The 23334-nt window shown below is 41.1% G+C and overlaps 1 protein-coding gene across 1 annotated transcript; it reads left to right on the forward strand.

Moving 5' to 3' along the window:
• Window positions 1-833: 833 nt before the first annotated feature.
• Window positions 834-21853, forward strand: nr2f5 (nuclear receptor subfamily 2, group F, member 5). Its single transcript, XM_038710686.1, has 4 exons — window positions 834-2050; window positions 12821-13101; window positions 14685-14931; window positions 19656-21853. Exons 1-4 carry the CDS (start codon window positions 1684-1686, stop codon window positions 19973-19975), a joined length of 1215 nt encoding a protein of 404 aa, XP_038566614.1. The 5' UTR covers window positions 834-1683; the 3' UTR covers window positions 19976-21853.
• Window positions 21854-23334: the final 1481 nt, after the last annotated feature.

Raw genomic sequence — 23334 nt, forward strand, 5'->3', positions numbered from 1 at the left:
TTATCTCATTAAAAACCTTCAAAAGCTTAACAGCTGGGCACAACATGTATTCTTCACTGAAGAGTCAATTCTCAGTGTATGTGCTCTGGAGGTCTCATGTTTCCACATCACACTTGTGTATGTTGCTTATTGGACCATGATTAACCTCCAAATTAGTTGTGATGTCACAAAATCCTGCTCATATAGGTCCACTTTCTTAAACTGAGATTCAAGGTGGGCAGAGAGAAACTTCCTTCAGTTGATAAATGTGAAAACAGCCTTCTTGCCTTCTAGCCTTCATCACTCTTTAGCACTGCAAAGCTCAAATACAAATTAGGCAGCCAAAGAAAAACACATGTTTGAGTGGAGGGCGACTTTAAACTCCTTGCATCCTCAAAATAAATTCCTTGAATCCTCAAAATAAAGACACTACCCTTGTAAAGCCAATTTAAAAGATAAAACTGGTTCTAGTGGTTTTTGCTCCCACTATACAGAATATCAATGCAGCACAAGTTGTATAAGTAATGTTTATATTTAGTTTCAAATTAGCAGGTTTATTATGTCTGGACACTTTATTTCCAATGGGACACTGATGTAGCCCGCTTTAAAGTAATTGAATCACAACAACCGCTCCTGTCAGTCAAAATGATCCTAATCGACAGCCGTCCAATCAGAGAGCTCCTTACTTTTTAATAGACTTTGGAGGCCAATCACAGGCGGCCCTTCTTTTTTCACCTCTCCCGCTAAGGGGTGGGGATATGACCTTATTTGGCAGTTATGACCTTATATGGAGCGCCGCCAGGGAGGCAGCCGGACGAGGCAGCCCGCTAGTGACACTTTCCCCAAATCGTAGCTTTGACTCTCAGAGGTGGGACAGGCAGTCGAAGGGTGAAGCGATACACTCCAGCGGCACAGATTGTCCTGCGCGTCAACTGTCTCTGTTTAATCTCTCCTACACGGACGATCAGGAAGGATATTTAGGCTGTATGTTGGGTAAATAAATAGCCCACCAGAGCGCACACTGACGTCGCTTTCCAAAAGCTCATCGCTCTCAAGAACAAGGATCGCCTACTGCTCGGGACTGCGCTTTATACTGAGTCCAAGAGCTTGCTGGGACTAATTAAATCCTCCAACGAATAACATGAAATGTGGTCAGTATTAAATCAAGTGTGTCATTCAAGAGGCTGAAGATAGGCTATCTTGAATGAATCCAAATGCAGTAGGCTATTGAACGTGGGATAGACGACCGGCTGAGAAGCGAAATATTTTTGTTTGTTAAACTTCGTGTGTTTAGCCCTCTTTCAAATTCTAGAGGCAAACAAGAAGTGAGATTACATTGTATCTTTGCAGCCTACATGCTGACTTATAGGACCGACTTTTCCAAGAGGTTGCTCTCTGAAGAACAACGTGTTTATGGATTGCTGCGCAGCGAGGAACACCGGGAGTTGTAGGCTACGCTCTTATGCATCGATCATGATGATACCTTGCTGTTGCTGTAAACTTTGATAGATGTTTACAGAAAGAACTCAGTAACATAGAAACACGTTTGAAGTAGGCTAAATACGATCAGATTGCCCCCCTGAGGAAGTCGGAAGCGCCTGTTCGCCCTTCCTCTGTTTTTCTTCCAAGACGTCAGCACGGATCTCTATCACACAGTTTGACTCTCCTGTGATTTTAACAAAGAACAAAGTGTTTGGGGATAGCATGGCAATGGTAGTAAACCAGTGGTCAGAGAACATTTCTGCAGATCCGGGGTCTCAGCTCCAGATTTGCGGCCAGGAGCCTGGCGGGGCACCGGGAACACCCAACGGTTCCACCCCGGGGAACGACGCACTTTCCGGGGACAAGATCCCCAACGTGGACTGCATGGTGTGCGGGGACAAGTCCAGTGGGAAGCATTATGGTCAGTTCACCTGCGAGGGATGCAAAAGCTTCTTTAAGCGCTCTGTGAGGCGGAACCTCTCGTACACCTGCCGGGGGAACCGAGACTGCCCCATCGACCAGCACCACCGGAACCAGTGTCAGTACTGCCGGCTGAAGAAGTGCCTCAAAGTCGGCATGAGGAGAGAAGGTAAGGGCAGAGCTGTGATCTGTTGGTGTGTGATGGATGTAAAATGTGAGGTTGTAGCACGAGAGACTTTGTTTACTAAACGTATTCCCGAGCGTAATGTTGTTCCCTGTGAAATATCAATGTTAATTGTCCATTAAGTCTGGAGCTCAGTCGTAAAAGATTTTACAGTTTTAAAACAGGCGACTAATCTCTCTTAACTCTTCACACTCTTGTTTCTAGTACTGTTTAAATGAGTTTATTGCTTTTCCAGAAGCACTATTTTTGCAACAAAGTACACATTTGCAGATCATCTTCTTTGTAGCAAGAACACATTTAAGAAACTTCTGGACACAAACAGGGAACAGTGATTTTGACACATTGACAGATTTTCTCTTGCTGTATAAGAAAACAACACATTGAAGACTAAACATTCCACTGTTGAAGTTTTTGTCATTTCACATGTCAAACTAAACAATTTCCAGTGAGACATTTGGTGCGTAAAACATGCGAAATGCTTGGTGTTGCCTGTTCGAATAGGTATGTTATACAGCTTATACCACAGCCACCGTTGTTATGGGTAAATAATCAGTCACCACCTGCGGCACCACAATGCTTATTTCACATTTATTTAGGCTACCAAATCTAAACCATTCACCCTGGTGCGCTCCTTTTCTGCGAAATCCCCTCCTTTGTCCTTCTGTTTTAATTATGCTGTTTGCTCACCGCTCACCGACACCCAGAGCCGCTATAAGAGGATGCCGCTACATTTGTTGTATTGTGTTGGATTAACGACGGGTCAGTTAGTGCCAAAGAGGAGGGGTGCAAACGCGTTGGTGAAGAAGAGCGCTTCCATTATTAATTATCCTTCAGCAGGGACAGCCCATTCACGAGAGATGCGATGGTGCATATTTAAAAATGTGAAACAAATCGAACCAAAAGTTCTTTCTCTAAACATCTATGTTGGCAGCGTTACTCATTTATTGTATTTGTTTATGCACCTTGGAGAGGATTACTGAAAGTCAGCCATCAGTAGGTCTATATCATTTAGAGAACCTGATTTAGAGGCTGCAGTTTTAATGATCAGAAGGCAGTGACAACCTGTAGATAGCTACATTAAATTTTCTGTTTAATATTTGTGGGGAATGAATGAAAATGCAAACAGCAACGTGTAGGCTACACCGCTAACTATCACACACCAAAACAAGTGAGACATCATGTGCAATAAGGCTTTAATTGTCTTGTGATTGCAAAAAGAGTGCGTTTCACCCACTTATGACCTCAGTTACCCTCAACAGTCTGGGTCTTTAATGAAGACGTCACACTTCGCCCTTTTAATTTCCCTCTCAGAGGACAGCATGCCAGTGCTCATGGACACTTCGGTAGGTGATGTTGAAGGACAGACAGTGTTGCCACAACGACCCTGCTGCCCTTTGTTCTCTGCCTGAGCCAAAATGTAAATACACAGACGGTGGAAATACCCGTCCTCCTTAGAGCCTGAGATGAGATGATCCCTCAAGGGTTCTAGCTAGTGCTCTGCTATGCCTGTGTGTGTGTGTGTGTGTGTGTGTGTGTGTGTGTGTGTGTGTGTGTGTGTGTGTGTGCACTGTACACAGTCTTACCTCATGTAAAATACCCGCAAGCCACACTGCGTCGGTCGTGCTCCTTTCCAGCTGGATGAACCCGAGGAAATCGCCTGACGCGCCACAGCGTGTTTACTGCAAAAATCTGATTGAGTCTGGTTATGAAACATACAATTTTACCATTCAAACAGGCTAAAAGATATGGCCTAGCAGCAGAGATTTCCCCCCGCAGTTTCTATACAAAAAGTCAGTTGTCTTATTTAGAAATAGGTAGCCAAAATTAACACTCCTATCTGAAAAGTCATTTCTTGTGCAAAAAAGACTATTTATTTTACTTTGGTGAATCACAACTTGATTTGTAAGGAAAACGTCCCTAGCATTAAGTTCTATCGCTATGTTAAATGTTTTGTTGTAAATTAGGCTATATTTTTTGCAGTGCCGACCACAGCCTTGAAGGCTGCATATTGTTCATGAGTCTACGCCTTAAGAATCGCGAGAAAAGAATTAGCGTTGTTGTTCAGATGAGATAACATTATTATGCTGTGCTAGTAGGCTGTAGACTTTACTACAAAAAGATTCCTCTTAAAAAGTCATCCGGTCTCTTGGTTTTATTAAAAAAGTGGAAAATCTGTCCATTTGGCAGAAATTGTTTCAATGTTTCTTTCAATTTAATTTCAGATTCCAGAAAGTTATTAAGTTGCATGGCACGTTGGAATAAGACAAGACAAGGTCAGCTGACTGAAAGACAAAAAGAACATTTGAAACAAGTGTATATATCTCTAAATGTTGCAAAAGAAAATAAGAATTTTAAACTCATTGCCTGTTGACATTTTAATAGAGGATTTGTTGTAGTGCTGCCTATAGTTGTGTACAAAAAGCTTAAATGTGGAGCAGGTCAATTTACATTGGCTGAGCTCATTGCATTTGAGGTCAGCAGGATTAAACAGTGTCCTTAAATCCTCTATGTCGGCTGACTTCTGTTTATCAGGCATTATTTTTCTACTTAGGACAATTTTTGTTAAGACATGTTCAATTGTCCAGCTATTTTCACACCATCTTATATGACAGTTTGGAAAAGTAGAGAATTAAAAAAATATATTTAAGAATTTATTGTTACAAATACTTAAATAGTGTTAAATAAAAGCCCTGAGAAAGGCAGTGAACATAATTAATGATTAATAATTTATGAATAATATCTATTTGCACTTTAAATTAAGTAAATCACAGTTGTTCAGTTATCTTGGCTCCCTTTGATTTTACAAGCTATAAATCACAACATATACCTATTTGAATATTTGTATAAACATAAATATTTATAAATGTTTATCCTAGCATCATTATTTTATTGTAACGTCTACAGTAAATTAAACACAGCTGCATCCTGGAATTCAAAGATTGAACGTGTAATCTGAAAAGTGGTGGGACTGTTAAAGTATACAGCGGCTATCTTCCTCCCCAGACGTCATACATAAGTCATGTTTCCTCTACATTATTCAACAGGTTCACCTGAGGTTGTCAAGGGGACACAGTGTTTACTCTCAGTTATGATCCAGGTGAAATTGGAATTCAATATTTCTGTTTCCATTCTCAACAAAAGTTACTGAAAAGAAGATCTGGATGAAAATGTAGTTTGTTGAGCTAAAAAAGTTTGTGATTAATCATTCAGAAGCCTGTTAACTTACTTTGAAATCTACTCCGTTATAGCATATAGGTCATAATGTACTTTACACCGCAACAAAGTAAGAACTAAGTCTGAGGGAAAGTACTGCGGATGGAACAACTGGTTAATAGACTTATTTTATAAGCGTTGACTTGTTTTGTTCACATATTAAGTATAAACCTGTCAGGCTACGAAACGTTATGTTTTTGGAAAGCCGAGCCATGTTGGTGATTAACTCAGTGTGTGTCTTCTGAAACTCCACCATTTCATCACACAGAAAATCAGAGAATCAGTTATAAAAATTGACAGCATGGTTTAATATCACTAGCAGTGCTGCGTGACTTTTCTGTTTTAACTAAACTAAATTGATATTTAGCTGCCTGCTGAGAAGACATGCTAAAAGTTTAATGAGCGGACTTCGTTAGATTTAGAACTTCTTTACCTTCAAGTGAGTTTCTTTTTTTTCCCCAAAGCGGATGTTTGACCTCTTTCTGCAGATTGTTGTGTAGAAGATATATTATAATTTGTTGGTGACTTTATTTCCGGAGCACCTTTCAGCACCATGACAGCAAACATATCTGTTCTGGCCTCAGTGGGACTCAAACCCCTAAAACCGTGGCAGCGTTAGTGTCATTGTCTCACCACACAGCTACACACAACCTCCACTTGTTTCTCTGCCAGTGCAGTTTCCAGGCTGAATAGGAAGCAGAGAGGCAAAGAGAATCAGTCTGACAGTTCTTTGAAGTGGAGTGAATGTTTTAATTTTGAAACAGCCCACAGGGATGAGCTGACTTCACTGAGACCCAAAATACACGTGTGGTAGTTTATTGTGCTGATGAATGCATACACACACAATGGTAATGTCATCATCTCTGTCGTTTGTGACTTGAATCACACACCTGGGCAGCTATGAACACACCAAATGCATGCAGACACAAATATTTAATTTAATATTTAGAGTGTAGTGACAGTCTCAACATTAATTTGTAGAACAGGAACATGTAATACCTAAAACATGCATAGTGGGAAAGCTGCTGTCTCCTCTGACCCATATTGCACTCTGACAAAATACCAAGAGCAGCGGAAAATATAGGTCAACCAAAACTAAAACATTAATAACAGACAGGCTCAAGTCAAAGTCCAAATGTGTGAACCGGACGGGGCCTCTCCAGTGAGTAAATACCCCAGTGGTGCACTAAAGTCTGACTGACAGCATGTATTGACTAATCCATACTCCACAGTGGGCTTGTAACAGCGGGCAGTTTAACACCAAAACACAGCAGTCTCGCCTCCTTTAGCTCTGAAAACCTTTACTTATCCCAGTAATTTAGCTATTGACAAATTCAAATACTTAACCCCAGCTACCACACTCATAGGCTGAATCATTATCAAAGGTCTCTCAGAGAAAAATGGCTACCATTGACATATCGCTCAGTACTGCCCAGCATTCATTTAAAGTGATTCACTGGAGCCCATGATGTTATCTCAAGGCTAACTTTAATGCACATAAAGGCATGTGGTTGAACAGATGAATGGTGCTGTTTTTTAAATGCTTTTGGGCATATCAAGGTGAGGCTTCATGTTGCAATATAACACATAATGGCCACTTCCATATAAAATTATATAAATATGTTTTTTATCTGCACATCCCACGGTATCAAAAAGTAAATTTAATGTGACCGTCTCAGGTGTATTTGGTCAATCACTATAACATGCTGACTGACTCTGGACTCTGGCCTGCGTGTGACTTAAGTCGCTCAACCTGTTTTTGTATGTCACTCGGGTCACTTGTAATAACACACATTCAAGAAAGAGGTAGGGAATTTGTCAGTCACTGTCAGGAACATTTAACCCCCAACAGGTCTTCTCCTTCAGTCTGCCACACGTATGCTCTCTACTAATCTGTGCCCATTTATATCTTAGGCATGTAGTTAATGATCTTATCTGTGCTCTCTGAGTGGAAGTGCAGTGGTAATAATGACAGTGAAAAAGAGGCAGAAGAAGCCACAATACAACAAAAAAAAGCCATAATTAAACTTTTCCTATTTGTCCCCAACAGTTTTAGATTTTCATTTTAATAAATATGGGATATTGACCATCGATGTCTTCCACTTCTACTATGATGAAGGTTCCTCTCTGACCACAGTTAATATTAAAGAATAATTTCACCCAAATAAGTCAAGTCATCAATATAATGAATTTTTATTGTATGATGACAATAACTAGCTCGGGAACCAGACAAATCTGCTCATGTCCTATTTGCTCTGGTATACATTTGCGAATTTGTCTGGCGATGCTAGGCTAGATAACACAAGGTGACAAATAAAGCAAGGCAGCTAAGAGCTATTTAAAAGAACACATGTATGCACAGCTTGATACATATCTTCACCAAAACCTAAACTTACAAAAAAGACTTAGTCCTCCTGTGGCCCACTGTGTGGTAAATAAAGAGGAGCAGGCGGGTGTAAGTGTAAATAAGGATAGCATGAATCAGTCACTGAGTAAGGGGTGAATTTTGTTTACTAATTAATGCAGAAGCTGCCTCATCCACGTCTGAGAGACTGAGGCAACTGCATCCACACAGCAAAGCCACCAAACTTCCTCACGCAAAGCTCTTCTGCCCTCCATGTCTCTGTCTCTCTCTGTCTGTGTCACTGTTTTCCCTCCCGCTCCTGCACTGCCTCCGGTTTTTCTGCACTCTCGTTCTGTTGTGTCTCTCACGTTGGCTGCATACCTCTGCTCTTTCATGTTCGACACACAACTGGGGACAGAGTCAGTCCTCTACCAGTGTGCTGATGGCTTGTTCTAAACCATTTCTCAGTAAATGTGAAGGAAGAGACCAGTAGAGTTCTTATGAGCAACACTTGTATAGTAACAAAAATCTTTGCATTTTTTCTATTTCTATATATTCTTGTTTTTAACAGTGTGTCAGTGGGGTGCAACAATTAACAATTTCCAGCAGCCCTAAGATCTCGCTTGAGTGTTCCAATCAGCCTTTACTGCACTATTTGTACCATTAAACATGTATTTAATGTGACAGTTCAGTGTTTTGTCCTCAAAGATCCACAGACCAGCATTCACTTTTATTTTACTACTATTAATTTTATTTTTACTTGTGTTTTGAAATGCTGTGCACAACGAGTTGTTGTTTAAGGTGAGAATATGAATGTTGTTTTTTTCTGTCAGCACGTCTGTGTAAAATAAACAGAAGAAGAAGTTGGTCTAGCATGAAAGCCTCTTCTTGCACAATAGCATACAATGGGACAAATACTGTGGACCATGGACTCAACAAGACTGTTTGAAACCTTGAAACCACTGTCTACAGTATGTGAACATCTCATATCTTTTTCATAGAAGTAAGTAGGACACCATGAGTTACAATGTACTACTTAACACTCAGGGGGAACAAACATAAACTTAAATGTTATGGTGTAGAGTAGGATTTAACAATAAAAAAACAGAATGCATCTTAATAATCAGGTGACCCCTAGAGCAGTGTTAGCCAACCAAAACAAAGATCATCACAGGACTGCCCGCTATTTCATTGACAAATTATATACAACATTTAGAATTCCAGTATAAATACATACCAGCAACTTGAGCTTTACACCACAATTAGCATTCAAATGATAAATATTTCCATAACTGTTTTTTGTCTATCTCAATCTCTAACTCTCCAGCTCTCTTTGGGAGCTTTGCCCTGCTGCAGAGCACTGACCCGCAGAGTTCAAAGTTCAGGGCCAAAATAAAACTGCCAGAGCCATGGGGATATTACCTTGGTGTAACATCACACACTGCCCCTCTTAGCTCAGTCACACCCATGTGCATTCATATATGTTTGTAGTGAGAGACACATATAGGCAAACACACTGAAACATGATCTCTTTTACATTCCAAATCCATTTTCAGCCGACAAAAGTTTTTTTTTTAGCTTTACAACCATTTGTTTTGATATTGTGCTGATTGCAGCATTGCATCATTTCGTAATGTTATAAACCTCCTTCATACACGCACACACAAACACACACGCACACTCAGTTGAGCTGTGCCATGGAGACACAGTCACAGGTTCACGCTGGGTAACGTGTTTATTTTTTACTCGCCAATGGAAGCTTTGAAAATGGAAAAGCTACTTATTAAACGCAACTGTCAGAGTGAGCCAAATCTATAATGTGTCTGTGTCGCCCCGGCACCGTGACCTTTTAGTCCAAATGTTGATAGGCCTTAATTGTATTTAGCTGCTGTAATTCCACTAACAGTCTGACCCAGAGGCTAATCCAGGGCAGCCAGGCAGCGAACTGTGCACTCTGCCAGCTGCCATTTGCTGAAGTGGCATTTTGAAAGTCGCAGCTGAAATGTCCCATGGTACCTATGTTTGCATGCACTTTCCTCCTCTCCCTCTTGTGCCCTCATTTTATGTCCTACCTACACAGGATACTGTTTGTTTCGGGTTTTAGTGATTTGTAGGTGTTTTTTAGTGTGTTTTCTGCTCTATATTTGGTATCAGATTTGCAGAGAAGAATAACTGTGCATCGTGAAGTTTTCTAGCCTTTTTTCCTCCTCTTACTGTCAGACGATAAGCTCAGTCAATTAAATTAAGCTAAGCCACGGTGCACCAATTAAAAAGCAGGAAACGGTTCATGGCAGACACCCAAATCTGACTTTATACTCCCATCCCCCCTATATTCTCTCCGTCTCTGACCCTGCTTTCCTTTTTTTCTCTTATCCTCGGGCATCTGTTTCTCTCTAATGTCAATTCTGTCTCTCTCGCTCTCTTGCTGCCCTACTCTATGTCAAGATACTACATCTCTGTCTCTATACTTGTCTGTCTTTCTCTCTATTCATTGGACCTTTCTATAATCACCTTGCTCCCTTTTCTCTCCCTCTCTCTCTGTTCCTCTGTCTAGTCAGCCAGCTGCAGGCGAGGAAAAACAGAGAGTGATGTGTCTCTGTTGGAAGTACTCAAGTGCTCTGCCTCTCAGCCATGAGTGACCCCCACAATGAGGCTTTTGAAAAGTCAAGTGGATCAAGTAGATTCGCCACCATCCGCAGGATTAACAACTAATCAATATGAGAGCAGATTAATAGCTGTGAATTCACATATGAGAGACATGAGAAGCAGCCACATCCCAACAGGTTGTGGAATTTGTGGAATGTCATTCAATTCTGATAAATTTGATGAATTCAAAAAATTAAATCAGGGACAATGTGTTTTACAACCCGTTCAATACATTAGCGAGAATCCCCCCCCCCAAAAAACTGTAAATCGGGTTGTTCACCCTTCTGGAAAAGATGTCTTTAGATGAAACACATGAACAAACCAGGGCAGAATGACAGTTTTAGGTTATGGAAGTGCTCTGACTTAGATAAGGACAGTCTGAGAAGAATCTTCGACTTCCAGCAGCCGAAGAAATGACTTCCGTTGTCCGTCGTGAGCGAAGGAGGAAGTCGGGTGACATTATCATAGAGGGGAAAAGTCTGCACAGGGAGGAGGTCAGGTCTGCACAGGGAGGAGGTCAGGTCAACACAGAAGGTGGCTGTTTGTTGCCCGTTTCCTACCGACAGTCAACCAACAACTTTCTTTTAACCATGATCATTGTTCCGTAACCTTAACCACGTGTTTATCATTGTAACCACACCAACAAAAGTTCCCTAACAACAAAGTGCTCATTTTGCCTAAACCTAACCAAACCTTACAGACAGCATTGTCAGATCATAACTGTTTACTTTTAACAGTTAACTAAGGGTTTTGGAAGGCACAGACAAACGATGTTGTCCTGCTGAGAGGGATGTCAGATCATAAAATGCTTCAATGTGCCATTTTAAAGGGCACTTACAAACAACATAATTTGTCGTTTATTTTGGAAACATTCATTACTGTATGATTTAGCAGTCTTTCACTTCACACTCAAAGCACCTTAAAGTGACTGAAAACATGTTTGACATGGTAATTTTTGTGGAAATTGCGGCACCTCGCTCGGGGACTACTTTCACCCCTGCTGTTCAAAGCGGTGGTTTATTTTCTTTGCTTCGTGAAATCCTGCAGAGACAGACATGTGTGGCTAATCTGACAGCCGTCCTTTGCAAAGCAAGACAAGAGTTGCTGGAGTGCGAGTGACAAGGAATATCCCATTGTGCAACGTCTTTGTGACAGGCTACACCTCTTAGCTCAGCCCAGCGAGACTTCGTTGTTAGCCAAAGGAGACCACATTTTCTCTCTCTGGGAGAGAACATGGGTTGACACAGGTTCACAGGGAAAACTAGTAGTCTGAGGTCAACACCTTTTGTGAAGAGGTATTTTTTTCTGCTCAGAGGACAGGCTAGAATTAAATGCATTTTTATAATGCTCTTGAGTGATTTGACCTCTCATTTTTCCAGGCGTGTCACTATGTTCAATTGACACAGCTGCTGTGTGTGAGGTGACAGGTGTGATGCACAGTTGAAAAGCATTTTCCAAACCCTTTTCTTTCACCCCTCTCTCCACTTTCTGCCTCCATGTGTGTCTTTATGTAAACCAGTGACTCTATCTGAAGCCTCATCTCAGGCAATATTCAAACATATTGAACTCTGCACCTTTTTTCTCCTTCCCCTCTTCCCTCTCCCTGCCCTCAATTTCACTCAACTTATCACCTCTCACTCTCTCCCTCTCCACCTTATCTCGCCATTTCACCCTTTTACCTCATTTTTCCCCAGACGCATGGCCCCCCCTTTGCATTTTCATTGCCTCTCTCTCCTCTCTCTTTCTCTCTGTGTAACAGTAGATGGAGTTATTAGTCAGACAGTGGGGATGACTGAACAGGTGTTTTCCAAATGGGCCTTTGAGCACTCGCCGCATCATCATCGCTCCACAGGGGGGTTGGGCATTTGTGTGTGTGTGTGTGTGTACTCGAGAGCTTGGCCTCTGCGTGCCCTTTTCCCCTCAGGCTGAGCCATTTGCCAGTAGAGGTGGTGGTGGTGGTGTTGGTGGTGGTGGGGGGGGTTACTGTATGTATTCATGTGTGGTGTGTGCATGTGTGTATGCGTATGCGGGTGCATAACATATGTAGGTGTAAAGAAGTGTTATATCTTTACCAGCTGCTGCTTGTCATTACTCATTGATGCACAACAGCAGTGTAGAATGGCCTTGGCCTGGCCACTTTCCACAACCCCACTGAAAAGATGAGCGCTGACATATTTAGAAGTCAGAGAAATGTTCCCGTCTCCACACTTTTTGCCCCCTTTGACCCCATTCCGCAAACCCCCCACCCGACACATGACATGCCCAATTTCACTCTTTCTTTTCTGTCTTCGTCTCCTCTCCCTTCTGTTTCTCCTGCAGGCTTTTAGGTTTAACTTCACTTTACATGCAGGGAGTGCAGAGGCTGTTTAGACCAGGTTAAGGCATATTGCATACTGTTATAGCAGGCTTCCTAAATCATAAAAGCGTAATAACAATCTCATGGTATTAAAAGACTGAGATGAACAGAAAAACTGGAAAAATGTCACATATTCATGGCTTTAAAAAGTTCAGACTTATGTGGCTAAATCTTCCTCTGTCTTGTTTTCCATCAGCTGTACAGCGAGGACGTACATCAAACTCCCAGAGCAGCCCAGGACAGTACCTGACCAACGGTACCGATCCGTACAACGGCCAGCCCTACCTATCTGGCTTCATTTCCCTGTTGCTGCGTGCCGAACCCTATCCCACATCTCGCTATGGGGCCCAGTGCATGCAGGGAAACAACCTGATGGGCATTGAGAACATCTGTGAGCTGGCGGCCAGGCTGCTCTTCAGTGCTGTTGAGTGGGCCAAGAACATCCCTTTCTTCCCTGATCTGCAGCTCATGGATCAGGTGAGTCAGCCACTTTGATGACTGACAAGAGTATCCATTAATATATCCAACCAGCAAACTTATTTTTCACTGATGGCAGAAACAGGCACACATGACATTTGATATGGATAGACCTGACATGTGGATTTATACCAGCTGCTACCAAGTCTTGGCACAGAGTAATTGCCTGACCTATAAATATTCACATGCACCTTGGGCATAGTCATCACAAATAGGTCATGATATAGCTGCACCATATGATTACATTATTATATTTTTAACTCCATTTTTCTCTCTCGGTATGTGCTTTAGTATTATACCATTGGTTTTAAGTCCACTATAAACCCACTTTTCGTGTATTTTAGATTCTTTTCAACTAGTTGTCAAAGACCAGGCATCAACAAGTGTCTGAGCAACAAGTGTTGGTGTAACTTAACTGCATCTTAATCTTACACATTTATCTAGATTATCCAGTGTAGACAAAATAATGTAAATGCTTAAAAGAAGAAAACTTGTAAACAGAAATGGACCGTTATTGTAAACACTTTTACATAATGGATCATATTAGGTTGCATGCTGATTGCAGGCCAAGTGTCCAAATATATCTCGATATCCTCGCTGAATGCGTTCAACTTCTATTCATCAAATATAAAAGTCCTGATTTAACAGTCATTTCCCTCAAAACATGATCCGTAAATTGCACATTGGAGCATTTTTATTCCATTTACTAAACTGCTGATTGCCCAGTTATCTAAAAGAAAACAAATACTGCTAATTGGCAAACTCATTAGGATGCTGTTTCGCTGTAAAATTTTCAGTAGTGATGACATTAGAGTTGAACTCCTCTTCCATGAGGTTTTTACATCATTTATTTATCAACCACTACTGTATATTATGATCTCTATGTTTCCATATTCCATATTTAAAGCATATTTATTTTCTTCCTATCATAACGCAGCTTCTTGGAATCTATTTGACCTTTTAAAACTGGCAATCAACACTTCAATACATGATTCATCTTTATAGTCACTTTTTGTTAGTCACAGAGTTAGGCACTCTCTGTGAGCTTTATGGGATGTGCCTGGTTTGCTTCCTTCTTCTTTCAGTGTGTGAATATGAATGAAGCTCCTGTCCTGTGTGTAGTTTGCATTTGCTCTTTGATGATGTGACCAAATTCTGGATTATTCTGTCTTTGGATTATGAGTTGTCCAATGGATCTCGTCTTCCTTTACAGTTTATTTTTATTAGAATTAATGTGTATGTGAGCTACTGAATTACAGTTTGACTCATCTTGATGCTTGGTGGGAACTGTTTCTAAAGCCTGTAACAAGAAGGAAAAAAAACATGACCAATTCTCATATGTGCATTTTTAAACAACATTCCTATTAAATACATTTTTAAATTAAATTTGACCCTGTAAAACACACCTTTAGTGTCCGTAAGAATCATATTTCTGATTAAAAAACAATTATTGTCTTAGAATAATTTAATTCAACATTTTATTAAAAATTTTATGTTTTTGAGATATCCTGCTGATGAGACACAAGCAGGAGTGAAAATAATTTCCAGCCTGTAATAACCATTCTATTCTATCTGTATTCTAGGTGGCACTGTTGCGCATGTCGTGGAGTGAGCTCTTCGTCCTCAATGCCGCCCAGTGCTCCATGCCGCTTCATGTGGCCCCTCTGTTGGCAGCAGCAGGCCTGCATGCATCACCCATGTCAGCAGAGCGCGTGGTGGCCTTCATGGACCACATCCGCGTCTTCCAGGAGCAGGTTGAAAAGCTGAAGGCCCTGCAGGTCGACACAGCTGAATATTCCTGCCTCAAGTCCATTGTGCTCTTCACGTCCGGTGAGTTTAAATGAAGCACGTGTCATATAGAATCACAGGGAGACATGCATGAAATGTCAGTGGTATCATGGGTCTGTAAAGTAACATTGAACAAGATGTTGAAGCAGGATTTAACTAGAAGTAGATGGCTCCAGAGTCAGTAATCTGATCTTTAAAAATTATTACAAATTCATGACCTAAAAATGTCAAATCTAGGGTATTTTTTATTACTGGTTAGAATTTTGATGCAAGGTGTTTACTCATTAATACAAATTGCATGTTAGATAAGTCAAGTTTAATATCACAACCCAATATAGCAATGCTATAATCATAATATGCCTTGAAGTCCCACATTGTCAATAGTTCCAGACCCAGCTCTAAGAAACAAGAAAAAACATTAAATATTAAAAAATAAATAAACCTACAGAGAGCGACTACTGCTGCTCATAGTAATATAAAGTATAACATGAAATTATTATTATATTATTATAAGTCGAATGTTGGTATAATAAATCCAAAAAATAGATTAGAAAACTAGGAATTCATGTTTGTATCAATGTCATTCTATGCTTTTGGACATTTTAAAATAGCCAGCAAAATCTCTATCTAATAACATGCACGAGTTAAAGTTTTTAGAGGATCCACTGTGAGAGGCAAGCATCTCTCGCACACACACAGTGGTCCTTAATTAAGGCTTCAATGCCAAATAATTTTTTAAATCCATAAGTGAAGGACACCTTTGACTAAATGAGAAAGCCATTTAACACATAGATGAAGCCAGCAATGTTACATATTTATGTCCACTAAGCTCTCTGATGAGTAGCACTATATTTTAGTAAATAAGAAATCAAGAGAGAGGTCCTGCAAGTATTCATGTTTGTCTGTTATGATAGGGGCCGACTAATGTATGACACACAATCCAAGACAGAACCAAACTCCTGTCCCTGGTTGTATATTTTGACCATTAGTTGATTTAACCACATAATAATATGTGATCTTAGTGCCAAGAAACGTTTATTCCCTCTGCTATTTTGGAATCCTGTTTGAACTCACACACGAAGCCAATTTCAACTGTGCTTAACCCACAACCTTTTCACCTCCACTGAGCTTCACCGAGACGTGACCTCTAAAGCTGCAGCAGATATTGTCTCATTGGCTCCATATGTAAATGCTGCCGCTACAGTCCTCCCACTAGTCAGTCATGGTCTCTGCCCTCCATGAATTTGACTGTAATTCAATCGCTCCCTCATACTATAAAAGGCCGCTATTGACCCCGTGAGTAGCTGCTCGTGCCTTAAATCACCTTTTTTCTGAAGTTAACCATAAGCTTTCACCTGAAGCTATAACTTTTGTATTTATCTTCAAGTGCTCTGTCACTTAGCAATATTTGGATTTTGTCCATCTAGTACATTGTTCAAAACATTTTGTGGGAAAGGAAATGCCAAAGAAAAGAGATGTGTTTTTAACAGTGATTTAAAACGTTCGAGAGTTGGAGCGGTTCTGATATGGACTGGCAGGTTGTTCCACAGGTTAGGGGCAGCTACACTAAAGCCTCGATCGTCTCTGGTTTTAAGTCTGCTTCTGGGTACATCTAGGAGGAGGAGATTGGTCTCTCAGCACTCTAGCTGCAGTATGAACGTGAAGAAGCTCCATTAAGTACAATGGAGCCAATCCATTAAGGCATTTAAAAGTTAAAAGTAAGATTTTAAAATCAATCCTGTAATGTACAGGAAGCCAGTGGAGGGAGCGCATATTCTATCTGAATCCACCGATCCATATATTTATGACATTTTGACAAAAAGGAAGCTAGCAGCCACAATCTGCTAAAATGTCTTTCTTGTGACATTTAATTAACATTGCCTGCAGTCTGTAATTTCTTACATTAATTAAACCACTCTCTTGGCTCAGTATATTACAGTCAGTGGGACTTAATGACAAGGAAAACGCTTTCATGCTAACATAGATTTCTTGATTTATTGCTGTTTGCATATAGAGCTCTTGAGCTTGAGCCTAACACCTTCACTGTGTTGCTTCTCCCCACTGAGCTGCAGACAAGAGTAAATCAAAATATAATGGTTTTACATTTTGAGGAAACCCATGAGATAGCCATTGTTTTGATACTGCTTATATACAAACCCCGTTGAGGTTTATCCCAACAGTCACTGGGCTCCAGTGCCAGCCAAAATACTGTCACTTCTGGGATACTTCACTGAGAGATCATGCTTTGTGACCCAGGGGGAAACGGATGTTGAAGAAGCCAACACTGAGATGTCTCTTGTCTGTTTTTTTTTACTTCATTTTCCCTCTTTTTTTTCCTTGCATGGCTTGTCAGATTCACTCTGCATGTACCCAGCGTCTCTCCTCCATGTATATGGGTGGCTGTGCATCCACCTCTCCCTTTTCTTCCTAGCTTTCATCAGCCATCTCTCCTTCATGATCCCATCTATTATTGAAACCAGTCATTCACCCTTCCTCCCTAAACCCAACCCCAAGCTCAGCCCAAGCCCAGGGACCCCTGCCCCCACCAAGCGAGTTTAATTATGTATGGTGGGATCCAGTGAGATGGAGGATTCGCCACAGCCCCGGCCATGACCTACATAACCCCTGTAGCCCTGAGCATCCCATGTGACTTCCCTGTATGCTGGCAGTTGTACCCACATGTATACACGTTGCAAAACACTGCAAGTCTTTCCAAAAGAAGACAATACATTTAGTGAAACATGCAGATATTAACATAGATATTTGAATTTAATGGAGACAGACATGCACACACGCACGTACTAGATCTGTTAATAAACTTGACTCCTGCAGACCTGGTAGGGTGAGCTAACAAGCTCCGACAAACACCAATCGTCTCTCACCTCCCTCTGAGTCCCCTCCCTCCGCTCCCCCTGTGAAGCCCAGTCCCATCAAGCCACATCAGAGAATGGGCATCTCAGTGCTGCCACCCTGATCCCTCACCCCCACTGACCCGGTGTGTGCCCAAGGATCAGACAAAAGAACACTGCGCTTGGCGAGGAAGGGCGCCCACAGAGCTGTCGCTTCGGCACACAAAGTGGTTTCAGTCACACAGACAGCTTTGCTAATCCCAAACAGGCAGTGACTGCCTTGTCACGCAGGACCCAAAATGGCGGTCTGACATGAAAGCAGTCCATCTGCCCCCCAAGTGGAGGGAAATACAGCTGAAGTGGGAGCAATTATTCACTCAGAATGATGAGAATAGTGAAGGCAGGGGGTGGGGAGGTTTTTACACACTCGATTAAAATATGACGTAAATTAAAAAATTTTGTTGTGCGGAACTGAGGCCCAGCAGAGCAAGGTTTACACAGGGGACAGATCAAAGTGTGAGATGACAAAGGGGACCTATGATGCAAGGTGACAGGTTAAAACACACGGGCCATCACTTATAGACTAAAAGAATGTGCTTGAGAAGAAATTGCCCTCATCGAGAACCTGTCTTCCAAATGAGGGTTCATTCAGGGGGCAGAGTCAGAGAGTACTACCACTGAATGTACAGTGTGTGTGAATACAGTAAAATGTCTTTGTTTTGAGTTCATGTATCTCTGACCTCTTTTGCTAAATCCCCAGTGTTCTCCCCTGCACACAGAGGGTGCGAAAAGTATCGCGCACAGTGTTACACACTCTCTCGGTTGTGTGAGACTCTTGCCAAGGCGGGGGCCAGCAGGAGGGGAGGTGTGAGGAGGTGTGAGGCAGAACATGACCTCCAGCTGCGGGGAAAGGGAACGCTGTAGTGTGCTGCGAACACAGACAACAGGGGTGTAGTAGATACATATCTCTGCAGTGACAACCTCGATTTCATCAAGTTTAAGAAAGATTTCTCTGATTTGAGGAATTTGAAAGGGAAAAAAAAAACTTTTACCCCCTCTCTCAATCAACTAGATAAGATATAAACTACATGTAAAGTATCAGGTCAAGATTTCACATTGAGCCACCCACTGTGTCTGCAAAATATCTAATATTGAATATTTTATCGCAAGTTAAATCTAAGCCTCAGTTTTCAGACTACACAATATCAACCCGATAACAGGTCACTGGGAATAAAACTAAAAATCAGATTGACAATTTGTTACTTGTCCAGTGCAGTGTGTCCAATATAAAGACAATCCATCCTGCATCCTTAACGTTTCACAAGGCTTCAAAGGAAATATTAAAATGTCAGATTTTCTTGCCCCTTCTTGCCATGTTTAACAACATCTTTAATGCACTCAGTGACCCATGGTTGTTGACATTGATCCACAAATCTCTCTGGCCGACGACCATCATCATATAGATTGTGAAAATTCTAATCCTTTGTCCTTTGTGTTAATTTTTTGTAGCTAGTGGAGCAATATCTTAGTAACGAGGATGTGTGTTGGATTTCAGCTGTGTTTACATTTTCAAAGAATGTGGTTGAGGTCTACAATTTATTAATATAACCCTATTGCTCCCTCTTCTGAGGGAAAAACATTGTCTAACTCTATTTGCTAATTGATGATTCAAATCACTCTTGTAACTAAACCCCATCCACATATTACAGTGCACTGTAACTTCTGGGCAGCATGATCAACTTATCTGACAAAGTGAACTTCTTGACAGACAAATGTTGTGTAGTCTGCCCCAAGCATGAATCTGTCTCCTCCCCATTCTATATATCCATCAACTGATTTTGCTCATATTTTGTAGATTCTGTTTTACTTGATCCATTGATAAACCATGAATCTTAATATTCTTTTCCTTCCCTCCAGATGCTATGGGGCTATCAGACGTTGCCCACGTGGAGAGCATCCAGGAGAAGTCCCAATGCGCCCTGGAGGAGTATGTAAGGAACCAGTACCCCAGCCAGCCAAACCGCTTTGGACGTCTCCTCCTCCGCCTGCCCTCCTTGCGCATCGTCTCTTCTCCGGTCATCGAGCAGCTGTTTTTTGTTCGGCTGGTTGGCAAGACACCTATCGAAACACTGCTTCGCGACATGCTGCTCTCGGGTTCCAGCTACAACTGGCCCTACATGCCCACCGTACAGCGCGAGCGGCCCATCTCCCTCCACTACAACGAGAATGGGCCCTGAAGTGGAGAGACAGATGAAGCTGAACGTCCATCTGACTACTCATTCATCCATCCTTCCTTCCCTTCATTCTCTGCATTTAACTTCTCAGCTATCCCAGTGGAAGCATCACCCTCACCATTCCGCTCCAAAACCCAGACTGACAATATCATCCGAGACCGTCCCAGTTTCACAAGCCAGCCAGTCATTTACAATGGCCATTGCAGAGACTCAAGGCCCATTGCAGTCCCTCAGCCGATGGTGCAGTCTACATTTGAGATGTGGCATGAGATGGTCAGGTTGGTAGAAAACGTTATTGCGCCGTTAACCAGCAGGTCTGTTGGACTCATTTCAGATGTCAATCTAAAACCCCATGAAAACAGGGGCAGCAAAAGACAATACATTTGCTTTATTGTTGGTGCTATGCTTATATTTGCAGAGACAGTGTACATCAGAATCCCAGTATGGCAAATACTGAGCAAGGGCTTTGCTAAAGGGACTCTGACTGAGAGCACAAGGCCCGCTGTATATACCAATTTTTGAAAAGAAAGCCAGAAGCCATTAAAGAAAAGACAAATGCCAAAATGTCTTGGACTTTTGCAGATGATATGTTTTAATATGTGTGTTTGTATTGGCACTGTTTATATGGAGAGAAAACTCATGATTGTGTCCATATGTACAGTATATCGGTGATTCATAGGCATCTATAGCAAATTGGGGTTTAATGGAAAAAGCTCAGGTTCAAAGGGTGGGTAGACTGACAGACATGCCAATATCAGTGTAAGAGCAAAAATACAAACCCAGCAAAATTTACACTTATCAGCCTGTGCCAAAGCTGAAAAATGCATAGTGTTTGAATATTTTTGTGGTAGTGTTGGTGATGAAATGTTAATGTTTGGTTCGTCTATAATTTGACTATACTTGTTTTTGGGTCTCAGGGGGGAGAAGGAGTTTGTAAAAAACAAATAAAAAAGCTTAGGCACTTGCATTGTACACTAGTCAGAACCTACACTTATTCACTCCTGTAACATCACAGCACTGGTAGATTCTTGCTACCCTTATGCCATTTGATTGATTTACCTTTTTACTTATTGAAAAGACCCATTAAAACTCTTTACATGTTGTCATCACAGTTATCAGAGGAGTGACAGCTCATCCTCATTATTGTTTTATAGTCTTGATTGTCAATATTGGACCTTTTGGACTGGGGAGAAACATTTTACAAAACTAGCTGTACTTGCCTTAGAACAAAGATTTTGTCACTGAGCATTTATCTTATGACTGTGCCATAATCTCTCGTTACCTGTTATAACAGGTATTATGTCCTGTCAGGAGAGGAAATTAACTCACATGATGTAAAAATGATTAATGTGCACATACAGTTATAGAAAGTGATGCAAAATAGCAAGAAAAACTTGTGTGAACATACATTTCTGCTTTAACATCATAATCATTTTCATTTTTTAGTCCTCATGCGAGTTCTTTTCTACATCCTGATGATATTGTCACGTAGGGAAAACCCCCTTGACTCATGTAATTTGAGCTTATCGTACCGATACCATAGAGAAAAGTATCACTAACCTCTGAAAACCTCAGTCTATGTTACAATATTATCCCAGTTGGACTGTGACTTAGCTTAGGACTATTTTAAGTAGTAGTTTGTTTTTTTCTTCCCCTTGGTGGGAGCATGTTTGTTTTGACAACCTGTCTCACATTTCCAACATGGCACTGTGGTATCAACATCAAGTATTGGTATTGAAAAAGCCATCTGGGACCTTAGAACGCTGTCTGTTGATAAATGAATTCACGGAAAGTTTCTATGAGTTTGTTTTTATCTTCTCTACTTTTGTTTGGAAATATGGTTTATCCATTAATTGAAATAAAATTTTGTGTTCACAGAAAGTTTTATGCTGTCTTTCACTATCATATAATTGTCAATATTCAACAGTACATAAATTTGTTTAAAGCAGCACACAAAGTAAATAGCCTACATTAGTTTAGTTATTTACTTCAGTATACTGCAGCCTGCATAACAATTCTTATTATTTTTAACACTTACACAGAATTTTAGCTGAGTGACTTTGTTTTGACCCAATGCTCAAAAAATAAATGTGTTCCTGAGCTATAGTACAGAAATGGATTTAAAAACTGACTGACTCCAGAAATGTTTTTCCATGTTCTATAGTCCCATTTCATATGTTTCGTTAAAAATTATCCTCGATGTTACTTAAAGATGTAATATTTCTGTGGATTTGCAATATAATATCTATAACTGTGTTTTCAGTAGTGTATAAAAGACCTTACATAATGTTTTTATTACCTCAGAATGCGCCAATTTCATCTACATAACCGTGGGCACCCCCTTCAATGGAGGTCGCAGTCCTTTGTCGTCATGTTTCTACAATCGCCGACAACAGACAAACAGCGCTACAGAGCGCGTTTCGTCCAAGCGGGAAGCTTCCGGTCAGCGATGTGATGCAAAGTCCCTGAAACCTACATTCTAGTGAACAGCCAGCAGGGGACGACTCTACTGGTTGCAAAAAGAAGTCAGGCTCCATTAGAAATAATGGCAAAATGGGCAAAACCCTACTTCTCACCTGAATAATTACATCAGTAAACACATTCCTGATGAGTTCATGGTCTCCATCTCTAGTTTCATGTCTTCTTCAATACAACAGGTTGTTCATTTAGTAAATTATGGTCCCATTTATTTTGAAATAGACCATAAAGCATGCACCATAGAGTATGCTTCAGGGCGGGATTATCTATGATTGCCCACGGCACTGTTTAAATTTAACCAGCGCCGTTGAAGAAGCTTATTAGCAGTTGGCTGTTCGCTTTCTCTGGTGAGTACATTTAGTTTTAAGACTGTTGTTCATTAGACAAAGTTATCAGCCCTGTTAAAATAACAGTTAACGTGAATTGCAGATGCACCTAGCTAAGCATGCGAGCTAGCTCCGCACACGGCCGTTAGCTCCACCGTCTTGTCTTGGTCACTTCCCGGCACTTCCTGGTTGCATCATCTATCTTATATACAGTCTATGGTTTCGTCATCACGGCGTTCTTCTTCTGCTTGTATAATTTCAGCAGTGTAGACGCCTGTCACTACATTAAATGCATCCGTAGAAGAAGAGGAAATATTAATTATAATAATAATAATAATAATAAACTGTCTCTGAGTAGTCCTCTGGTTTATTAGAAGAAGAGAAGTGATACTTCGACAAATGAAGGAGCACAGTGTTATTTAGCAGTAGAGCCGACAGCCTGTGGATCTGTAAACCGTGAAGCCAGAGGAGTCAGGACAGATGCAAACAGATGATGGCAGAAATCACGGACATTATTGGTGTGGATTTTCCCAGATGGAAGGCTTTGATGTGGGACAG

This window comes from Micropterus salmoides, unplaced genomic scaffold (genome assembly GCF_014851395.1).
Source record: "Micropterus salmoides isolate LMB-PRFRI ecotype aquatic unplaced genomic scaffold, ASM1485139v1 Ms_hic_scaffold_11, whole genome shotgun sequence".
Taxonomy (NCBI): Eukaryota; Metazoa; Chordata; class Actinopteri; order Centrarchiformes; family Centrarchidae; genus Micropterus; species Micropterus salmoides.